This window comes from Pinus tabuliformis, chromosome 1_2 (genome assembly GCF_031772625.1).
Source record: "Pinus tabuliformis cultivar Carrire ecotype Pingquan chromosome 1_2, CPIR1, whole genome shotgun sequence".
Taxonomy (NCBI): Eukaryota; Viridiplantae; Streptophyta; class Pinopsida; order Pinales; family Pinaceae; genus Pinus; species Pinus tabuliformis.
Window position 1 is genome coordinate 593,936,051 of NC_142298.1, and position 20,089 is coordinate 593,956,139.

Consider the following 20,089-nt stretch of genomic DNA (forward strand, 5'->3'; position numbering starts at 1 on the left):
AAACAAGTGTACTCAGCAACATACTCTCCTCTGGATACTGCACATTGACCGTTGCTAGTGGTTGAACATGCCATAAGGGAAATGCCAAGAAGAATACACATATTCATGACAATGCCCTTGAATACATCAACAACGATACACTAAAAATATGCCATGACACATCCCACACCACCATTATCCAACACTTTGAAGGGTTAGAAGCATCTTAAATGAGAAAAAAGTATAACTCATATACCAAAGCCAACACCATAATCTTATGAAGTAGCAAGGAAGCATCATCACCAAATATATGCAAAGGCATGCAATGAACCATGACAATCCATCATGGAAGAGTGAGTTTCTTCTATTCAAAAACATTAAACCATTCAAATAATATGAAGGTGCATGTACCCAATCCATCCATACTCTACAGGCACCATACTGCAACACATCCACTGTGATGAAAATCATGAATGTAACCCTCACACAATATGAGGTGGAACAGATAGTATAGCTACTTTTGTAGCACCAGGCTGTAGGAGTCTTCCTATATTGGCCCGGATTGCAAGATCACTTGGATGTTCCATATTGGCTCTGCAATGTCAGCTTGCTAATTACGTAAACAGTTCTCATATTCTACTCTCATATGTGCATTGTGTCCATTGTTTCATTCTGTATTCTAAGACTCAAAGAAGGTGTTCAACATCATATCCAGCATTTGTAGATCCATACTCCATAGGCACCATGCTGCAACACATCCATTGTTCTGAAAATCATGAGTGTAACCCTCACACAATATGATGGGGAACAGATAGTATAGCTGCTTTTGTAGCACCTGGTTGTAGGAGTCTTCCTATATTGGCCCCGATTGCAAGATCACTTGGATCTTCCTATATTGGCTCTGCAATGTCAGCTTGCTAATTAAGTGAAAAATTATCATATTCTACTCTCTTATCTGTCATTGTTTCATGCTGTATTCTAAGACTCAAAGAAGGTGTTCAACATCGTATCCACTATTCTTAATCTGCAAACAAGTTTTGAAGGCAACGGAACTTTATAATCATTTTTTTAAGGGAAGGTATGAGAGCAGTTAATCCTCAAAACTCATGCAGGGAAAGGTTAGAATGAATTTTACTTTTGTACACCTTATAGCAACTGCTGCAGCATCAAGTTTTCAGAGTCTACCATATTGGCACAGATTATATAATCATGTGGCTGGTTACTAAAAGGGTATATACATGTTTCAGTTTATTGTGGATATTTTTGGTGAGAATTTATGCTCTATGTGCTTATGTTTATTGTGGTTTCACCTGCTCGACAGTCAGTGAAATATCCTAAACTTGACTGAAGGATGTCTAGAAGATATGATGCAATAGCTCATAAGATAGCAGAAAACTAAGGGGACCTCATTTGGGTTGCTTCTTGTGGAAGCTGGTAAACTAGATTCAAATGTCTGAATAGGAGAACCTAATTGTCAACCAACAATGTCAAAAGTACATTGTAAAATAATAACAAAGATTCAAGGGAAACAACATAGAATCTCACCTTGATTATATCTGAAGAATAAAGTGCAGAGTTCGGATTTTTTGGGTCCTGGATGTTGCAAATAAAAAAAATTAGAAAATGTTAATGGAATAGCTTATAGCCAACTGTATACCTACTATATTATTTTGTATCTGAAATTTGATTAAATTAAAATAGAAATTATCAACATACTATAAGTTTGTAGCCATATTGCAACTCAGAGGCTGCTTTCAGTACAGGATATTGTTTCAATGCAATCTTTCGTATTTCTTTTTCATCCTGTTCAAGTCACATGAGCCTGATCAAACTCAGTCATGGATGTCAATTCAAATCTTTTTATGAACATAAAATAGGAAATGAAAAACAATGAAGAGGGATTGAATAAAGTCCACACAAAAACACATTTATTCACCTTTATGTTGAGAATCTCATATCTACCATTAACGTATAGTTACACCAGCAGACTATAACACCTATTTTCAAGCATGGACTACAAACAGATGATGAAGGCTCAGGCAAAATGTTGCAAAACATACTTCACAAGCTAAAAGATTCAATTATAACTAGACATTAAGGCCAAACAACCCAGCAATCTAAATTGCATTTACTGATCCAGAATGTGAACTGTTACCCCGCACATTAGCAGGGGTACAAAAAAACTTTTGGAGCATTTTTCACCACCACTGTAAGCCCAAGGTCACAAGTCAAAGCATTGTAAGATGATATTTTGTATTAGGTATCTCATCCATGTGTCTCATTCATCAATCAATATCTTGTTATCTTGGTCGGACCATGGCTGCTCCCTTGTAGTTCACTTCGGGTGTCTCTCATCTTGTATAGGATCAGAAAGCCTTAGGTGATCCTACATGAGGACTCATAGTCTTATGGGAGCTTGCTTTTGTAGAGGTGATTACCGATGTATGGGCCAATCCAGACCGCATCAAGGTGCACCTATGTCTTGACCGCATGGTTATGGTCTATAGAGTCCGTAGATGGCCTTCACTTTGGTGCAGTATCCCCCATACAGCTCTCATGCATAGCAGTCTCATTTTTTAGAACTTTCAAATTTCCTAGACAATACATGATTCCCAATGCAAAGTGGCCCCAATGGTCAAAAAGTCAACTTGGTCTCAGATTGTTCAAATTGATGAGGGTCCATGCCATGTTCTATTTTTCCAATTAGAAGTGTCGGTGGCTAGTTACAGCTTGGTCAAACTTGGTCAACAGGTCAAACACAGTTTCAGGTGGCAGAACAAAGGCAGCGTTGGGCAGATTCATACATGAATTACATCAAAAATTATCAGCAGAGTAAGAGGAACAAAACGCAGGTATCAGATTTCAAAGATCCATCGAAGTGTTAAAGAACAAGCACAGGGAGCTGATGACACGGCAACGTAGGTGATGATGTGGCAATGCCATGCAGGATATGAAGATTCTAAGAGAGACCCAGTTAAGATCTAGGCCGGTTTAGCCATACCTAGGTTCTAGAAAATGTTAAAGTTTCAAGGGCGTTGTAGATCCAGATTCCAGGTGGCCAAGTCAAATTACTAAAGGGAAAAAGTCAAGTTGAACTAGCCATTGAAAAGGTCAACTACTCGTTGGATGAGTCAACTAGTCGTTAGAAGGGTAATGGACCAAGAAGTTAAGTGTTGGACCAAGAAAGTAGTTGTTAGAAGATGAATTCAACCTCCAAATGACCAAGTTGACTTCCTCTCTCTAAGTCAAACTAACTCATGGACCAAGTCAAATTTCTTCAAGGGCATCTAGTGGAACATTGAGCTACTATGGTTTACCATTCTTCACTTTTTACTATACCAAGCCATTAGCAAAGGAAAACATGTACCAAATTGGGAAATTTAGCGAAGTCGACCCCTTGGAGTGCAATTAAAAAATTGCAATGGAATTGCTACCCACCAAATTGGGTAACCCCATAGGAGGAATTTTTTCTCCTACATTTGACAGCCAGTCAATCAGCAAACAGCCCCTGTCAACCACCATTAGACGATGATATGCCATGTGCCTCTGCCATTTGCATCAACCATGTTATTTTTTGCAGCATCAGATGTGTTCTAGCCACGAAGTTTGGTGGAGAGGCTAGAATACATAAGATCTCCAAAACCCAAAAATCGTTTCTAGAAATTCCGCCTAGAAATGACTTAATTATATTATTAACCAGTTTGTAAATATTTGCGAAGTCTAAACTTAGGAAATATGGTTAACTAATCAGTATTAATTAAGTCAAGGGGAGAATCATCTAGAAACTCATACGGATCGATCCAGAGATGATCCTAACCATTGATTAAGTTTTAATCTTTGTCGTAGGTGCTCCAATAGAGGATTATAAGAGGAGATCGATGTGGTGATGCAGAGATCATTCAAGAACACTTGAGAACGCCAGAAGTTCAATTTCCTTGGTAGATCAATTTCCAGAGTCGCAGCAGTCAGCTGCCGGACAACCAGAGATCGAAGAAGTGAGTGAGGGGCAGGGATAGTGAGTCCGGAGGAGAATTTCTAGATCCGAAGAGTCGGCTACAGGAGGGCCAAGTTTCTTTAGTGAGGTTGCGCAGAAGCTTCAGAGGCAACAGTTCGATTTGGCCAGATAGAGGGTTGATTCAATTGCTAGAGGCCGGGAATATTTCCGGAAGGGACCAGCGAGTCATTCTCAAAGGTTGGATTGGGCAAACGGCTTGATCAGTTGCAGTTCCAAGTAGAGCGTATGAGTGGTTGCGTAGGCTTGACACAGAGCCTGACACAAGGGTTTCGTGGAGCCCATTCAGAGCCAATTTTGGAGTTGGATCAATGTCGGGCGAGACAAAATTTGTCTCATAGATTTTTGTGGTCAGTTTCTCCTATAGTAGATTGCCAGTTTGTGCATCCAGATTGTACTCAGATTTTCGTTGCTGCATAATAAAATAAAACCCTCATCTGCTGCACCGGTTTTCCCGAATTGGATTTTTCCAAGGACTTTAGTCCAAAATAATTGTGTTAACTTTATGTGTGTGCACTAGCATTTCTCAGTTTCCAACGCATTATTTTTCCGCGGTATTTTATTTGTGAAGGTTGCAGTGTGTTTATTTCGATAATTGTGTAGCAGCAAAATTGTTAAATTAATTAACAATTAGGAGAAATAATACCAGTTGTTGCAATAGGATTCCAATTTGGAATTTTCACAAACCATATCCTTCTCACCATCCGGCGTTGACACTTAGATAAAGGTGGGTTGCTACTCATAAGGTACTTTGATCATTTTGCAATCGAGTGCTTATACTAGATTGTTTTGGACATTTAATATGATAACGAGGTGATCTAGAAGATTAACATACCTTGACTACATTTATTTTCTCTCACCTTACCATGGGGCTTAATCTTTGACCCTAGTCCAGTGGGACCTCCCTTAAGGCCCTTCGGATTATAGGAGGGGCAATACTTGGAAAGCCATGATTGAGATAGCATCTTCCATCTTCCCCTATACCATACTTACCACTTTCCATGCCACATTACAATTCATATATCTCACCTCCATTCTTTGGGTGCAACTTGTCATTGGTTCTTAGGGATTTGGCATTCATATGTTTGCATACCTCGAGTAGGGCTCAGAAACTTTGCCCTGGGAGGTTGATATAGATAAAAGAAAAGAAAAAGCATATCATGGCCACAATAAAACAAAGAAATAAAATCAAATGCAAAAGATGGCCAGGGGCATAAAGATTAGCGCATGGGAAAAAACCTAGCATGAGCTCTATCTTCCTCATATGGCGATCACCCGATTCCTCAGTGCATGATGCTCTATTACATCAAAAGAAGGAACCCTTGCATATCCCAATCTTGATGAGTGATAATTGTTGAAAATTATAACTAGGTTCGGTCTTCATAATTGTTGAAAATTATAACTAGGTTCAATCTTCATAATGACCTAATTGTAATCATGACATTGTATATTCTTTATAAAGAAAGAAAAAGAAATTATATTTTTATTTTGGAGTATGGGTTTCATAGTCAAGTTTGAGTTAAAAGCATGTTCTTCGTGCTTTTAGTTTTTCTAGGTATTTCTAGGATAAAGAATAATATTGGTCATGTGTCATAGTCCCATTTAGACTCATTGTAATAAAGAAAGATATTTATTTTATCAAGAAAAAGCCATTTTGTATCCCAAGACCAAGTCGGCCCAAGAGCAGATCAAGTCGACCTAAGGGAGGGCTATTCGAGAGCTCGACCTCATTTGTGACACTCATCAAAGAAGTTCGATCTACAATAGTGAAGGAGAAGAAGAAATAGAAATACAAGGAAAGGAAGGAAGAATCGAAGTTTCTTGGGCCGAATCTCTCTCTTTGTCCACACATGTGAAGTTAGGGTTTCTATGGCGCTACACTTGCAAGAGGCCGAAATTGCAGGGCCGAAATTCTAAGGAGCAGTTGCAGAGCCCAATTTCTGGGACAAAGTTGCAGTAGGTCAAAGTTTGGAAGTTGCCTTAGAGAAGATCTTGTTGGGGGGTGACATGGTGCTTGGTAAGGTTGTTGGCCTTGGTCTTTGGGTCTTGGAAGTCTCTTTGTAAGCAGATTCTATATAAGAAGAGAAGCATTTTTTTGGGTTTTCCCCTTGGATGGGTTTTTCCCTGGCTTGAATCCTATATCCTATCTACTTTGTCTTCTTGTGATCTTCATTGTTTTGATAATTGTTTGATGAACAAGATCTAATAAAGTATTAAAAGGCCAACACACATCACAAGCAATAATCAAGTAAAGGAAAATCTCTATAACATCTAAGTCTCATGATTTTCCAACATGGTATCAGAGCTAAGGTGCAACGAGGAGACTGAAGATCACATCTTTGTTGGCTCTATGGTAAGGGTTATAAGGAGGGGCTTCAAGTTTCTTGAGAATCTCGCTACATCTATTAAGGATTGCATATTGAAGATCATCTCCAAGATTGCAAAGGAAGTAATAGATAGAAGTTTATTATCCACTTTATCTAGGACTTTCAAGGATGAGAATGTATGGGTTATTGACAGTGGTGCCTCCAGACATATGATGGGAGAACGCAGTGAACTTCTGTTAGGCCCCTGTACTACTAGTGTAACCCCTTATTGTTATTAGTATAACCCACTTATTATATTGATGTACCCATGTAGTGCCCATATTGTTACTATTGTGCCCCCATAGAAGCCCACTATTGTTATTATTGTGCCCTTACATTATTATTGTTATGTCGGCTCTGATTATGTTATGACCCGTTAGATTCCTATATATAGAAAGGAGGTCTTTCATTTGTATCATCAAAGAATTGTTCATTTATGTAATGTAAAGGAGGTTTCCCCCTCGAAGAGGCTGAATTCTAAAGCGTTGATCTATCTTTTCTATCTTTTCTTGAGCTGGTTTCATAAAATTTGGTATCAGAGCTTTGGATTCTAGGGTTTCGCTATTCCAAACAGGTCATCGAGCATTTTTCCTATAACTTTTTTTCTGCAACGTTTCAGAAGTTGCAAAAAAAACCCATTTGAGAAGAAATCGCACTGAACCTCGAGCCCGAATTTCAGAGCTTTTCGCGCTATATTTGCGGAGATATGATCTGAGGAAGTTGGTCTTTTGCAGACTCCTGAATTACATTCCAAACAAGTGACCTGGGGAAAATCGTCATAACTTTCTCTCTGGGGATTGGATTGAAATTTCGTAAGAAGGTACAGAAAGAGGATGGACTTTAGTTTCTTGTATGCATTTTTCAGATCCAAAGGTCGAAACAGTGACTAGTGGCACGTCGTACAAGTTCGCTCTACTGAACTAGTCTATAATCAAGTCACTGTGGGAGATTTTGCATAACTCTTCCTTGGAGAATCCAATTTGGGTCAGACTTGTGGCATTGGAAAGAGGACACAGAGGGCTACTACAGGTCACAAATTCAAAACTAGATGATCGAAAAGTACAGAGATACATCAGAGGCAATATCGAGCTCCTACAAAGTGAAAAAAGGTGTGTATATTTTCTTAAATTTTTGCTTAAGCTTGGTTTGAAAATTTATTTTGAAGGAATTCAAAGGGCATAATAGAGCATTATTATCGGTAACTGATGCCCCGAGGAAAGAAAATGCAAACACCTAGTAAGGAACCTGAAAGCTCTAGCATGACTCATGAAGAAGAAGAAATGCTATATGATATATCAAATTACAAGAACAAGTGCAACAAGTGTCACTTGCACAAAAAGCAACAGAATCTAAAATGGATGGTTTACGAAAAGATGTAGAAGCTAAGATGGATGGTTTAAAGAAAGGCGTAGAAGCTAAGATGGATGGCATGGAAGCTAAGGTGAATGGCATGGACGCTAAAATTGATGGCATGGATGATAAGATGGAAGAATTGAAGATAAATATGAATAAGTTGCTACAAGAAATGGTCACTCAGGGTGAAAGGGTACTAAAGGAAACTCATGATGATAACAAAAGAAATGTTAATCATGATTCCATAGACTCTAATGTTGGATCGAAGACTCACCATGTTCCAAAAATCGATATGAGGAAGTTTGATGGCAAAGATCCCGCCACATGGATATTACAGATGGAGCAATTCTTCGATCTCAATAATGTGAAAAACACACAAAAGGTACGTATGGCAACTTTATATTTGGAACCAAATCAATTTGTATGGTATCAATGGCTTTGTTCTCGTAAACAACTTGTTACATGGTCAATTTTCACGGAGAAAATGATAGCACATTATGAGGATACAAAGAGCAACACCACAACAATTGGAAAGAATAAAAAGGCTTTCTGACATAGTGGAAAGAAAAAATATGGAAACCAGGAAGCGTACCCCTCACAATTATAAAGATGGAAGTGTTGTTTCTCCTAGCCTTCCACAACCTACAAGGGTTACACCACAACAATTGGAAGAAAAAAGAGAAAAAGGGCTTTGTTACAATTGTGATAGCAAATGCACTAAAGGTCATAAGCTGAGAAGAAATTATTTTACATAGAATATGAAGAGAAGGGAGAAAAGGATCAAGAAACATCAAAAGAAGAAGATATACGCCAGGACCCCACCCCAAATAAAGAAGAAATGAATCAGACCATATCTTGTAAAGCATTGGCAAGAATTACCACTCCTCAAACTCTCAAGATAGAAGGACATATCAAGAAGAAAAAGGTGCAAGAAGTGAAAGATCACATCGAGAAAGAAGAAATGAATCCAACCATATCTTGTAATTCATTGTTCGAAATTACCACTCCTCAAACTATCAAGATAGAAGGACGTATCAAAAAGAAAAATGTTCAAGAAGTGAAAGATCACATCGAGCATTTAGAATGTGAACAGTCATCAAGAAGATGAACTGATCAGTCACATTCATGTATATAACAATAGCTACCTAATGAAATAGATGAATCAGTTTTTGTTGCTATTTGGAGAGTTACTGCCTGGCCTGACATGGTATCAAAGTCAGCTCCTATTTTTAGCTGTTGTGCCTTGTAACTCCCTTGTCTGACTGAGTGTCTTGTCTGTCTGCCATGACCTGCGCTCTGCTCCATACAGAGCCTGCTCCCTACAATACGTTGCTCATATATCCGTTGGTGCCAGATTCTGACATTTTCTGTCAAGACTGCTACTGTTATGCTGCTACCATTTTCTAAACAAAACCTACGCTGCATCACCGAAATTCATAACCGTCCGAGCTCTCCTCCCGCCCAGTTCTAGCTGTCCATACTGTGATTCTGATTGAAATCATCTCTGAACGTAAACTGCCTGCCTGCGTGCCCTCCATTGTGAACAAAAACTTGCGCTCCAGCATTCAAACCGTCGGCCTCACCATACCCTGCGCATTATGAGGTAAATGTTTTCAAGCAAGTCTTGAGGGACCTGGCCTGACCTGGCGAATTATATCGAATCATATCTTTCTTGTTGTCTGAAGAAACCCGCTACCAGAGGAAAAGCTCTGTCATTTTCCCTGAGGCCGACGCCTTTGATTGCGTGTGCGATCCACTGTTCTTTGAGGGAATCGCAGATGGCAGTCCTGATAGACTGTATTTTCCTCGCTGGCTAGTCTCTAAACCTCGTGGGCTTTTACCCCTAGGAGCGCGAGTGCAGTGGATCGGAGTTTTTTGGACCCAAGCATCGGCAGGTCCGCTTGCACTGTTGGCCTGTCCGCCAGCTAGTTTCATGGTGGCCCGGTTTCCGATTTTATCAAGCACGGCCAGCAATTCTTGTTCTGTTGAATACGGCGACCATTCAAGAATGATCTTTTAAAGATTATTCCAGTGACCTTTATTGCTCTCGTTCAGCATCCATAGCAGAGTCAGCTTCCCGGACGTCGCTTTCGTGGTTCTGTAATTGAGAATAGGGACAATGGTGTCTTTCTGGTCGGTTTGCGCTGCAAATGTGTAGGAGAGAAGCCCGACGCTGGCGGTTGAGGATGAAGGGCAAACGGTGAAGACCACGGCGTTTGTAGCTCCGCTTACATTGCTGGAGAGCCGGGGATAGTTTTAGCTCTCCACTTCAAATCTCAGGATGGCAGATTGAATATGTTTGTTGGATGTTGGTTTCACAGTTATGCAAATACTTTTGTTTTCCAATATAATATATATATATATATATATATATATATATATATATTTTGAAATGAGGTCGTCTCCGATGGGTGATTGGTAGTGGTGGAAAAACATCTATTTCCCTACTAAAAATATAGCTTCGTGCATTTATTCATATTGATGTGAACTCTGCCTGTATATATTTTCTCCTGGGTTATAAGATTCAATAATCGGTAATCTGTACCAAGGAAGCTACTATTATGTTTTATGTTTAATACACAGTCTTGGTGTATTACATTAATTGCTGCCACACCAACACTGGTTTGCTGAGTCTCAGTAATGCCCTTTTGAGTACAATTTTACTGTATCAGCAAAAGTAATTTTTTTACAGAATGCATTCAATCATATCCATGGTAGGGATAGTTCTCACTGGCAAGGAGAACTATCCTGAATGGTCCCGGATGATAAAACACACCCTCATCTTCAATGAGTTGTGGAAAGGAGTGTGTGTCGGAGAAGGAGACAATGACCCAGTGCAGCCTACATCTGACAAAGAGCTCGTCATTTGGGAAAACAAGAACAGCAAAGCCTATGCATTAATCGCAGCATCTGTAAATGAAGAAGTAAGTCGCCATATTTCATCATATTCAACTGCCTTTGAAGCTTTAAAAGCTGAAAGAACTCTATGACTCACGTTCTGCACTTGAAGTTATTCAGCTCATGATTAGACTCTTCACTCTTGAACTGAAAAATAATGATTCTCTTGCTCTTGCATCTGAAGTAAAGTCTATAATGCATGATATTAAATCCACTAAGGTTGAGCTGGATATCCCTCTTATTGCTTTTCTCAAGGCACTCTATCCTACCTACTCCAATTATCTTGAGTCTTTACAAGCAAATGGAAATCTTAAAGATATAACCTTTGACTCTCTTGTGAAAAAGTTTGCTGAAAGAGAGAAAGCCTTTGGAAAGAAGACAGCTCCTGAATCTTCTGAAGAGACTGTGTGCCTTGCTCATAAAGAAAAGCATCTTGTTCAAGATTCTACAAGAGGAAGAGGTGGACGAAGAGGAAGAGGAAGATACTTCAGAGGAAGGGGGGGCAGACATTCTCAAGGAGAAAAGGCAGATCTGCATTGCATTCGCTGCAAACGAAATGGATCACATGATGCTTCTACATGCAAGTTACCATGGGACAAAATTGAGCAGAAAAGAAACCAGCAGAAAGGTAAAACTGATGATACAGACAAAGGTAAAGCACCTGAATCTGCTCACTATATTGAGGCACAATGTAACATTGGAGTAAATGAATATTTGTTTAATGCTTCACTTGCTTCTTCGAAAAATGATTGGTTGCTTGATTCAGGAGCAACCTGTCATATGACTCATAGGAAAGATTTTTTTGAAGATTTCACTGACAATGTTCATGGAGCAGTATACTTTGCAGATCAGTCAAAAATCAAGCCATCAGGGCTTGGCACAATCAAGCTTAAACTGCCTGGTCTTCCAGACTTTCTCTGGATCATGTTCTATATCTCCCACAGCTCAAGAGAAAGTTGTTGTCCTTGGTCCACATCCACCAGCAAGGTCACTCCATTCATATGTTTGATGGCAAGCTTGAGGTAAGAAAAGCGTCTGACCATTCACTTGTCATGAGGGGAATAGAAGAAGAAAGGCTTCTCAAACTGCAAGGAACCTCTGCTCATGCACAACATTTCTCATATATTTCTCATCATGAAGAAGGTACACTTCCATCAAGTTTATTATGGCATGCTAGATTTGGACATTTAAACTATGACAGTCTCCGCTTATTGAAGAAAAATGGTGTTGCTGGTTTGCCTACAATTCCTAGGAAACATAAGCAATGTGATGCTTGCATTCTAGGAAAGCATAGCAAACAGTGTTTTCATGATTCACATTCAAGAGCACATAGGAAGCTTGAACTCATTCATTCAGATTTATGTGGTCCAATGCCTGTTCCTTCTGCAAATGGAAATAAATATATCATGACATTTATTGATGATTACACCAGAATGTGTTGGGTTTATTTATTGAAGAACAAATCTGATGCTTTTCAAACATTCAAGAATTTTCATAAATGGATTGAAAATGATGCACAATCTCATATTGGGTCTATTCGCACTGATAATGGAAAAGAATATACATCAAATGAATTTGAACACTATCTTCGCCAACATGGGATTAAACATCAAACAACTGTGCCTTATAATCCCCAACAGAATGGTGTAGCTGAAAGAATGAATAGAACAATCTTGAATATGGTACGATCCATGCTCTTTTTCAAAAATGTAAAGATAATGTTTTGGGCTGATGCTGTTCTATGTGCTGCATATATAAAGAATAGATGTCCATCTAATGCTATAAGAAACAAGACTCCTTATGAATTGTGGTATGGACATGTTCCTTCGGTAAAACATCTCAGGATCTTTGGTTCCACCTGTTATGCTTTGATACCAAAGGTACATAGAAACAAACTTGGTGCTAGAAGTCGTAAGTGTATCTTCCTGGGGTATTCAAACACCTCTAAAGCATACCGCCTCTATGATGAAGTAAATAAAAAGTTTGTTGTATTTAGAGATGTCATTTTTCTGGAATCATCCAAATCTGACAATGTTGTTGAGCGACAACTTGATCGCTTGGATAGATTCGCAAAAACAAAATCATTTTAAGAATTTGGTAATCAGATTCCACATCTTGAAGGGGGGATTCCTATACTAAATCAACATGTGGAATCTTCTTCTGAAGAACAATCTCCTCTGCATGAAACTCCAGCAACGGATGATGCTTTAAGTGATGTAATTGATAGAATTGGGAGACTCAATCTTGATTCAGTCCCAACTCAATCAACAGAGCAGCCTGGACCATCTCAGAAAGGTCCCCCAAAGTGGCTGACAAAGACACTTCAAAGTGTTCATCCTGATGAAATTGGAAAAACAGAAACCAGAAATACAAACCGACAAGATGGAGGTGATGTAGATGACTCTAATTCACCTGTTGAAATGGATGTTACTTATGATTGTGAATTGAACTTGTCTACAGATTTTGAACCAACTTCCTTCAAAGAAGCTGCTTCTCATGATGAATGGAAAGAAGCGATGCAAAAGGAGTACGATGCCCTCATAAAGAATGGCACTTGGAAGCTGGTTGATCCTCCATTTGGAACCAAACCAATTGGCTGCAAGTGGGTCTACAAGAACAAATACAAAGCTGATGGCTCACTTGACAAGCACAAAGCTAGGCTTGTGGCAAAAGGCTTTGCACAAAAGGAAGGGGTCGATTATGAGGAACCTTTTGCCCCCACAGCAAAATGGGCCACCATCCGGACACTCTTTGCACTCGCTGCTCAGAACGGTTGGAAAGTCCATCAAATGGATGTAAAAACTGCATTCTTGAATGGAGATCTAAAAGAGAATGTTTTTATGTCCCAGCCTGAAGGATTTGCTGTGAAAGGACATGAACATAAAGTATGCAAACTTGTGAAGTCCTTGTATGGCCTCAAACAAGCACCACGAGCCTGGTATGAAAAACTAACTGAGCATCTTCTGAAACTCAACTTCAATCATTTTGATCTTGATGATGCAACTTTATTTGTCAAGAAAGTTGGCAAAACAGTTGTATATCTTGTGGTATATGTAGATGATCTTTTAATGACAGGGAACAATGAAAGCTATATTGCATCCATAAAGAAAGAATTAGGAAAAAGTTTTTAAATGACTGATTTGGGCTATGTTCATTACTATCTTGGCATTGAAGTAACCCAACATCCAAAATCCATATTTCTTTCTCAAAAGAAATACATTAGAGATTTGTTAAACAGATTTGGCATGACAGAGTGCAATCCTCTTTCTACTCCAATGGAACAAAACTTAAAGCTCACATCTATTGAAGGAAAGGAATTTGAGGATGCAACAAGGTATAGACAACTTGTAGGAAGTCTCATCTACCTCACTACTACCAGACTAGACACTTCATTTACTGTTGGAATCCTCTCCAGATTCATGCAAAAGCCTTGTGAGGGACATTGGTTTGCTGCAAAAAGAGTCCTAAGGTACTTGAAGGGAACTCAAGACCTTGGAATCAAGTATACACAAGTGGACGACTTCAGCTTGATTGGATACTCTGATTCAGACTTCGATGGAGACAAAGAAACTGGAGTATCTACTTCAGGATATGCTATGAGTCTTGGACCAGGAGCTGTCTCTTGGAGATCACGCAAACAATCAGTTCCAGCAGATTCCACAACAGAAGCAGAATATGTCACAGCAGCTGAAGCAATGAAAGAAATTGTGTGGCTCAGGAAAATTCTTGAAGATTTGCAGGTAAAACAAGTACAATCAACTCCACTCATGATTGACAACACCTCTGCAATAAAGTTGGCCAAGAACCCAAAGTTCCATGATCGTACAAAGCACATCAATACTAAATATCATCTGATCCGACATCATGTTGAGGCCAAAACAATCCATCTCCGTCATTGTTCCACAAATGAGAAAATTGCAGACATCTTCACCAAAGCGCTTGGAAGAGAAAAGCTTGAAAGATTCAGAACGATGCTTAGACTCACCAACATCCCTTCAGATTAAGGGGGGGAATGTTGACACCTAATCCTCTACGATTGGGTGAATTTAGAATGTGAACAGTCATCAAGAAGATGAACTGATCAGTCACATTCATGTATATAACAATAGCTACCTAATGAAATAGATGAATCAGTTTTTGCTGCTATTTGGAGAGTTACTGCCTGGCCTAACAAAATGAATCCGACCATATATTGTAAAGGATTGGAAGAAATTACCACTCCTCAAACTCTAGAGATAGAAGGACATATCAAGAAGAAAAAGGTTCAAGCAGTGAAAGATCACATCGAGCATCAACAACAAATTCTCCAACTTTTAAAGAATAACGCCACTTCGGTGCAAAATCAAACGAAACAACAGGTAGATCAACATCGTAGTGAAAAATGTTTTGATGTAGATGATTGGGTATTTTTACTGCTACATCTCAAGCAAGCTATTTATGAGAAGGAAATGTTGGCAATACTATATGCACTTAAAAAATGGCGACCTTACCGAATGGGAAGACTCTTCAAGGATGAGGATGTGGAAGCATTGTTTTGTGCTATTTATATTATCCAACCAGATTGGATAAACGAAGCAAGGGATGAATGGAAGAAGGACGAAGAAGTATGGCCACTTATTCAAAAGTTGCAAAAGATCCCAATTCAAACAATATTGCTAGAAATTGAAGAGGAAGGAAAAATCATATTGGAACCTGGAGCAGTCACAGAAACAAGAACCCGACAGCTACGAAATCGATCAATTTCAAAGTATCTCATCAAGTGGAAGAACTTACCAGCTGAATATTCCACATGGGAGGACAAGAATTTTATACAGAAGCATCAAGAACTACTCAAGCGTTGAGGACAACGCTTTTTGAAGGAGAGGGGCATGTTAGGCCCCTATACTACTAGTGTAACCCCTTATTGTTATTAGTATAACCCACTTATTATATTGATGTACCCATGTAGTGCCCATATTGTTACTATTGTGCCCCATAGAAGCCCACTATTGTTATTATTGTGCCCTTACATTATTATTGTTATGTCGGCTCTGATTATGTTATGACCCCTTATACTCCTATATATAGAAAGGAGATCTTTTCATTTGTATCATCAAAGAATTGTTCATTTATGTAATGTAAAGGAGGTTGCCCCCTCGAAGAGGTTGAATTCTAAGGCGTTGATCTATCTTTTCTATTTTTCTTGAGCTGGTTTCATAACAACTTCAAACACTATCAAAAGGAAACTCCTTTCACTCAATCGAACTTGGAGATAAGAAGAGTTATCCAGTGAAAGGCATTGGATCTACTTTGTTGGAGCGCGAGTCTGGTAAAAGCATTCACCTCAACAATATTTTATATGTTCCAGGTTTGAAGAAAAACTTTCTATTTCTTGTCTAGAGGATAAGGGTGATAAAGTTATTTTTGTTGATGGAAAGGTTTTGGTTTGGGGTAATGGCTCTAGTATTGATGATGCTAAGGTGATTGGGATCCATGAAGGGGCATTATATAGACTTTTTACACCTCTATCTCATGCCCTACTCCACTAGGATGTCAATCCTTCCAAACTATGGAATAAAAGGTATGGACACCTTCATTATAAGATTTTGCCATCTCTAAGTCAAATGGTCAATGGCATCCCCAAATTAAAGGAAAAACATGAAGGGACCTATAAGGGATGTGCTATAGGCAAGAACGTGATGAAGTTATTTGCAAGAAGTGATATCAAATATAAGGAATTTTTAGATATCATACACTCAGATGTATGTGGACCTATGACAATTAAGTCTCTTGATGGGCATCAATATTATGTAACCTTCATTGATCATTTCTCAAGGAAGGCTTGGCTCTACCTTCTCAAGAACAAGGACGAGGTATTCAAAAAGTTTCAGGAGTTCAAGAATGAAGTGGAGAACCTAACCAAGAGAAAGATCAAGACTTTGAGGTCAAACAATGGTGGAGAATTGTTAATTTTTATGGTATGTTCTATGCTTGCAACAATTACTTCAATGTCTTATTAGCCCAGTAACAATTCCACTTCAGATTCCAATAGCAATTACATTAAACTTCAGTAGCAATCACTTAGCATTTACTTATTGACAGTAATTGTAGATAGAACATCAACAATGCACAAGAAGACAAGTGAAGGCAATGAACACAAAGATTTAGGTTAATGCCAGGGAAAAACCCCACAAGGGGTATAACCCAACCAATCCTTCTTATTAATAAATATCAAATGTTCAGCAAAGAGAGAAGATCCAATTTAGTACAATGATGATGAGGTCAAAGTCAAGACTTTGACTATTCCAAGAAAGATGACCAACCAATATCCAATGCCTAAACAAGAAGCCCAATTTAATCTTGTCAAAGTCTGCAATTTTGAATCTGTCAACAGCAGTCAGTGTGCCCTAACTAATCAAGTCAACCTTGGTCAAAGTCCTATCAAACTACCTCCAAACCACTTGATCAAAGCAGTAAGAAACTCAACCTCAAGAGTTCGTCAAAGACAACGCAAAACGATGAAGAAAAACTAGTCAAACTTAGTCAACGTTCTGTGGCCAAAGTCAACAATCCTGCCTACGGTCAACGTTGGCCAACATGCTCAAGTAATCTCGATCTGTGTGACAATGAATGCAACCTGCCCAAACAAAATCTCTCCAAGTCAAATCACAATCAAACAGTCCTAGAAAGTCATCGATCAACACTAGTCAAAGTTGGCCGAAATAGGAAGTCAATGCAGAAGATAAAGCAAGCCAGAGAAACCCTTCACACGTATGGAGAAGACGTTGCCTCAGATGTGTATGAACCAATAAGAAGAGAGAGATGTTGTGTGATGATGAGATGCCTAAATGAGGTGACCATATGGTGTATTTATAGTGGTCAATGTGGGTCAAGGGACATGTCTTTTCACCAATAAGCCAACTTGAAGATGAGGCCGACTTGAAAAAATGCCATTTGTAGGTGTGCAAAAATTTTGATTTTTAAGAAGGGAGATACCATCAAGGGTGATCCAAATGTGTCATGAGTCATCAAAGGAGGGGTTTCCAAGTGGGGGAATTAGCCCCTAGTTGAAATCTTTAACAAGAATACACCTCCAAAGAACTAATATCTTTCTGTAAGGAAGCAAAGATCAAGAGGGAGCTTATCGTTTCTTATAATCCTGAACAAAATGGCGTGGCTGAAACGAAGCATAGAACTACTGAAGAATGTGTCAGGGCCATGCTACATGATCAAGATCTCCCTTAATTCCTATGGGGAGAGGCATGTATGACAGTTGTTTACTTGCAATACCAAAGTCCTCACAATATTCTCAATTTCATGACTCTAGAAGAAGTATTTACAGGAAAAAAGCCAAGTGTCGATCATCCTCGAATATTTAGGTGTCCTATGTATATTTATATACCCACGGACAAGAGAAAGAAGTTGGATCCTACCAGTCTAAAGGGCATCTTTGTTGGGTATAGTGCTTCATCAAAGGCATATAGAATCTATATTAAGGAGGATTGTCGAATTGAAGTAAGCAGGGATGTCATCTTTGATGAAAGTATAGCTTACAAGAAATCAAAGGATGTTTCAGTTGACTCTGATGAAGAAGAGATACCTATCTTTGAGGATATCTCAAGGGACAATGATGGTCAAGATCAGACATCTACTCAAGAAGATGTTGAAGGTCCTAGTGAGCCTATACAACAAATGATTGTTCCAAAAAATCGAAAGAGGCCTGCTTGGTTGAGAACTACTCTACAAGAAGCAGAAGGACATATAGCATCAAGGACCTTCAGGGAAAGTAAAAGACCGAAGAGGTATTATGGGTATGTTGCATATTTGACAAATCTTATTGAAACAGAAGCAGAACCTTCCTCCTGTGAAGATGCAGCTAAGCATCAAGAGTGGAGGAATGCTAATATAGGAAGAATACCAGTCCATAATGAAGAATGATGTTTTAGAGATTGTCCCTAGGCCAAGTGACAAATCTATAGTCACTTCAAAATGGATTTACAAGATAAAGCACACCACAGATGGGAGTGTTGTCGTTCAAACTAGTAGGGGTCCTAGGAGGGGATCTTATAGAGTAACTACTAGGTCAAGTGGCAACAATGTAGCAATAGCCCATTGTCACCTCAGCTAAAGATCCCTACTCTTTACGGATTTTCATCGATGGGAGGAGTTCCAATATCAGAGGAATCACGACGATAGATAGATCAATGATAGGATGTGGTGTGATTCCTAAAGCCTATTCACAAGAGAGGCTCATATAATTGGTTTACTTGCTTTGAAAGCAAGGTGATTGGCTCTCTAAGAAGGGTTGGGGAATACCTAGACCTAGGTTTGGAGAATATCCCTTAACAAGAGGTATCCTAGACCTAAGAATCCCAAAGGAGAAATGGTTTCTATGTAATCATTGAGGAATTTGAGTCACAAAGTTGCAGGACCACAAAGAAACCCTAATGGGCCCAAATGAGGTCAAGGTTTCAGAATGAAGCTTCAAACAATGGATCTTGACCAAGTAAGGGAGAAGAAAAGGATCAAAGAGATGGGATTTGACTTTAATGTTTAATGCAATGATCCTTAATGAAGCCACTAACCAAAGGCAAACTAGGGAAATGGTTTCTGAGCTAGGGCTTGGGATATCTCGAGATTCCACCGTCAGAATAGCCTCAAATTTGGACGACCTCTAGAGGACACACCCACACAGCTCTAGATCAATTTTCATCGATTTTTTATGGCTACAATAGAATTCGTGTGATGCCCTAGATGGCCTTCTAGGTTAGGGATTAGAAAAGAAGGAACGACATGAAAAGAATTTTCTTTTTGTGATCACCTTTGGACTAGACCAGTGCCTAACCAATTGGGAGTGTTACCGCTCAAACTAGCAAGGGTCTTAGAAGGGGATCCTATAGAGAAACTACTAGGTCATGGGCAACAATGGAGCGATAGCCCACTGTCACCTCAAGTAAGGCTCCTGTCTCTTTACGGACTTTCACCGATAGGGGGAGACCCGGTATAAGAGGAATCACAAGGAAGGATGTATCTACGAAAGGATAATAGGTGATTCCCAAGGCCTATTCACAGGAGAGGCTCAATTAGATAGCTTGCTTGCTTCAAAAGCAAGGTGGTGGGATCTCTAGGAAGGGCTAGAGGGATTCTGAAGTGTTGATTTGGGGTAGCATTGGATGTGCTCTAGCCACGAAATTTGGTGGAGAGGTTGGGGCACATGAGATCTCCAATACCCAGAAAGGGTTTAGGCAGATTCTAAACAGATCAAAAGATATTAAAATAATTAATATTTTTAATGGAGTCCCTAAGTCTAAACTTAGGGAAAATAAAATATTAATGTGTATTAATATGAATTTGTGTTAGAGTGGTCCAAAAGACATGGATCAAGCCAGATTTAATCTTAGCTTAATCTCGGCTGTTGAGATGTCAACAGGAAAAATATAAGAGGAGGCTTGAGTGTCACTTGGAGTACACACCAAAGTGATCAGTCATTCTATTCTCTAGA

The 20,089-nt window shown here is 39.1% G+C and overlaps 1 protein-coding gene across 1 annotated transcript in view; it reads right to left on the reverse strand.

The window, feature by feature from the left end:
• The window catches only part of LOC149207045 (protein HHL1, chloroplastic-like), a 122,939-nt gene that overhangs the window by 63,069 nt on the left and 39,781 nt on the right, over nucleotides 1–20,089 (reverse strand). The window contains exons 3-4 of the mRNA XM_089395656.1: nucleotides 1,696–1,782; nucleotides 1,525–1,572 (exon numbers count right to left, since the gene is read on the reverse strand). Of these exons, the coding sequence (XP_089251782.1) occupies nucleotides 1,525–1,572; nucleotides 1,696–1,782 (135 nt within the window). The remainder of the gene's footprint in view (nucleotides 1–1,524; nucleotides 1,573–1,695; nucleotides 1,783–20,089) is intronic.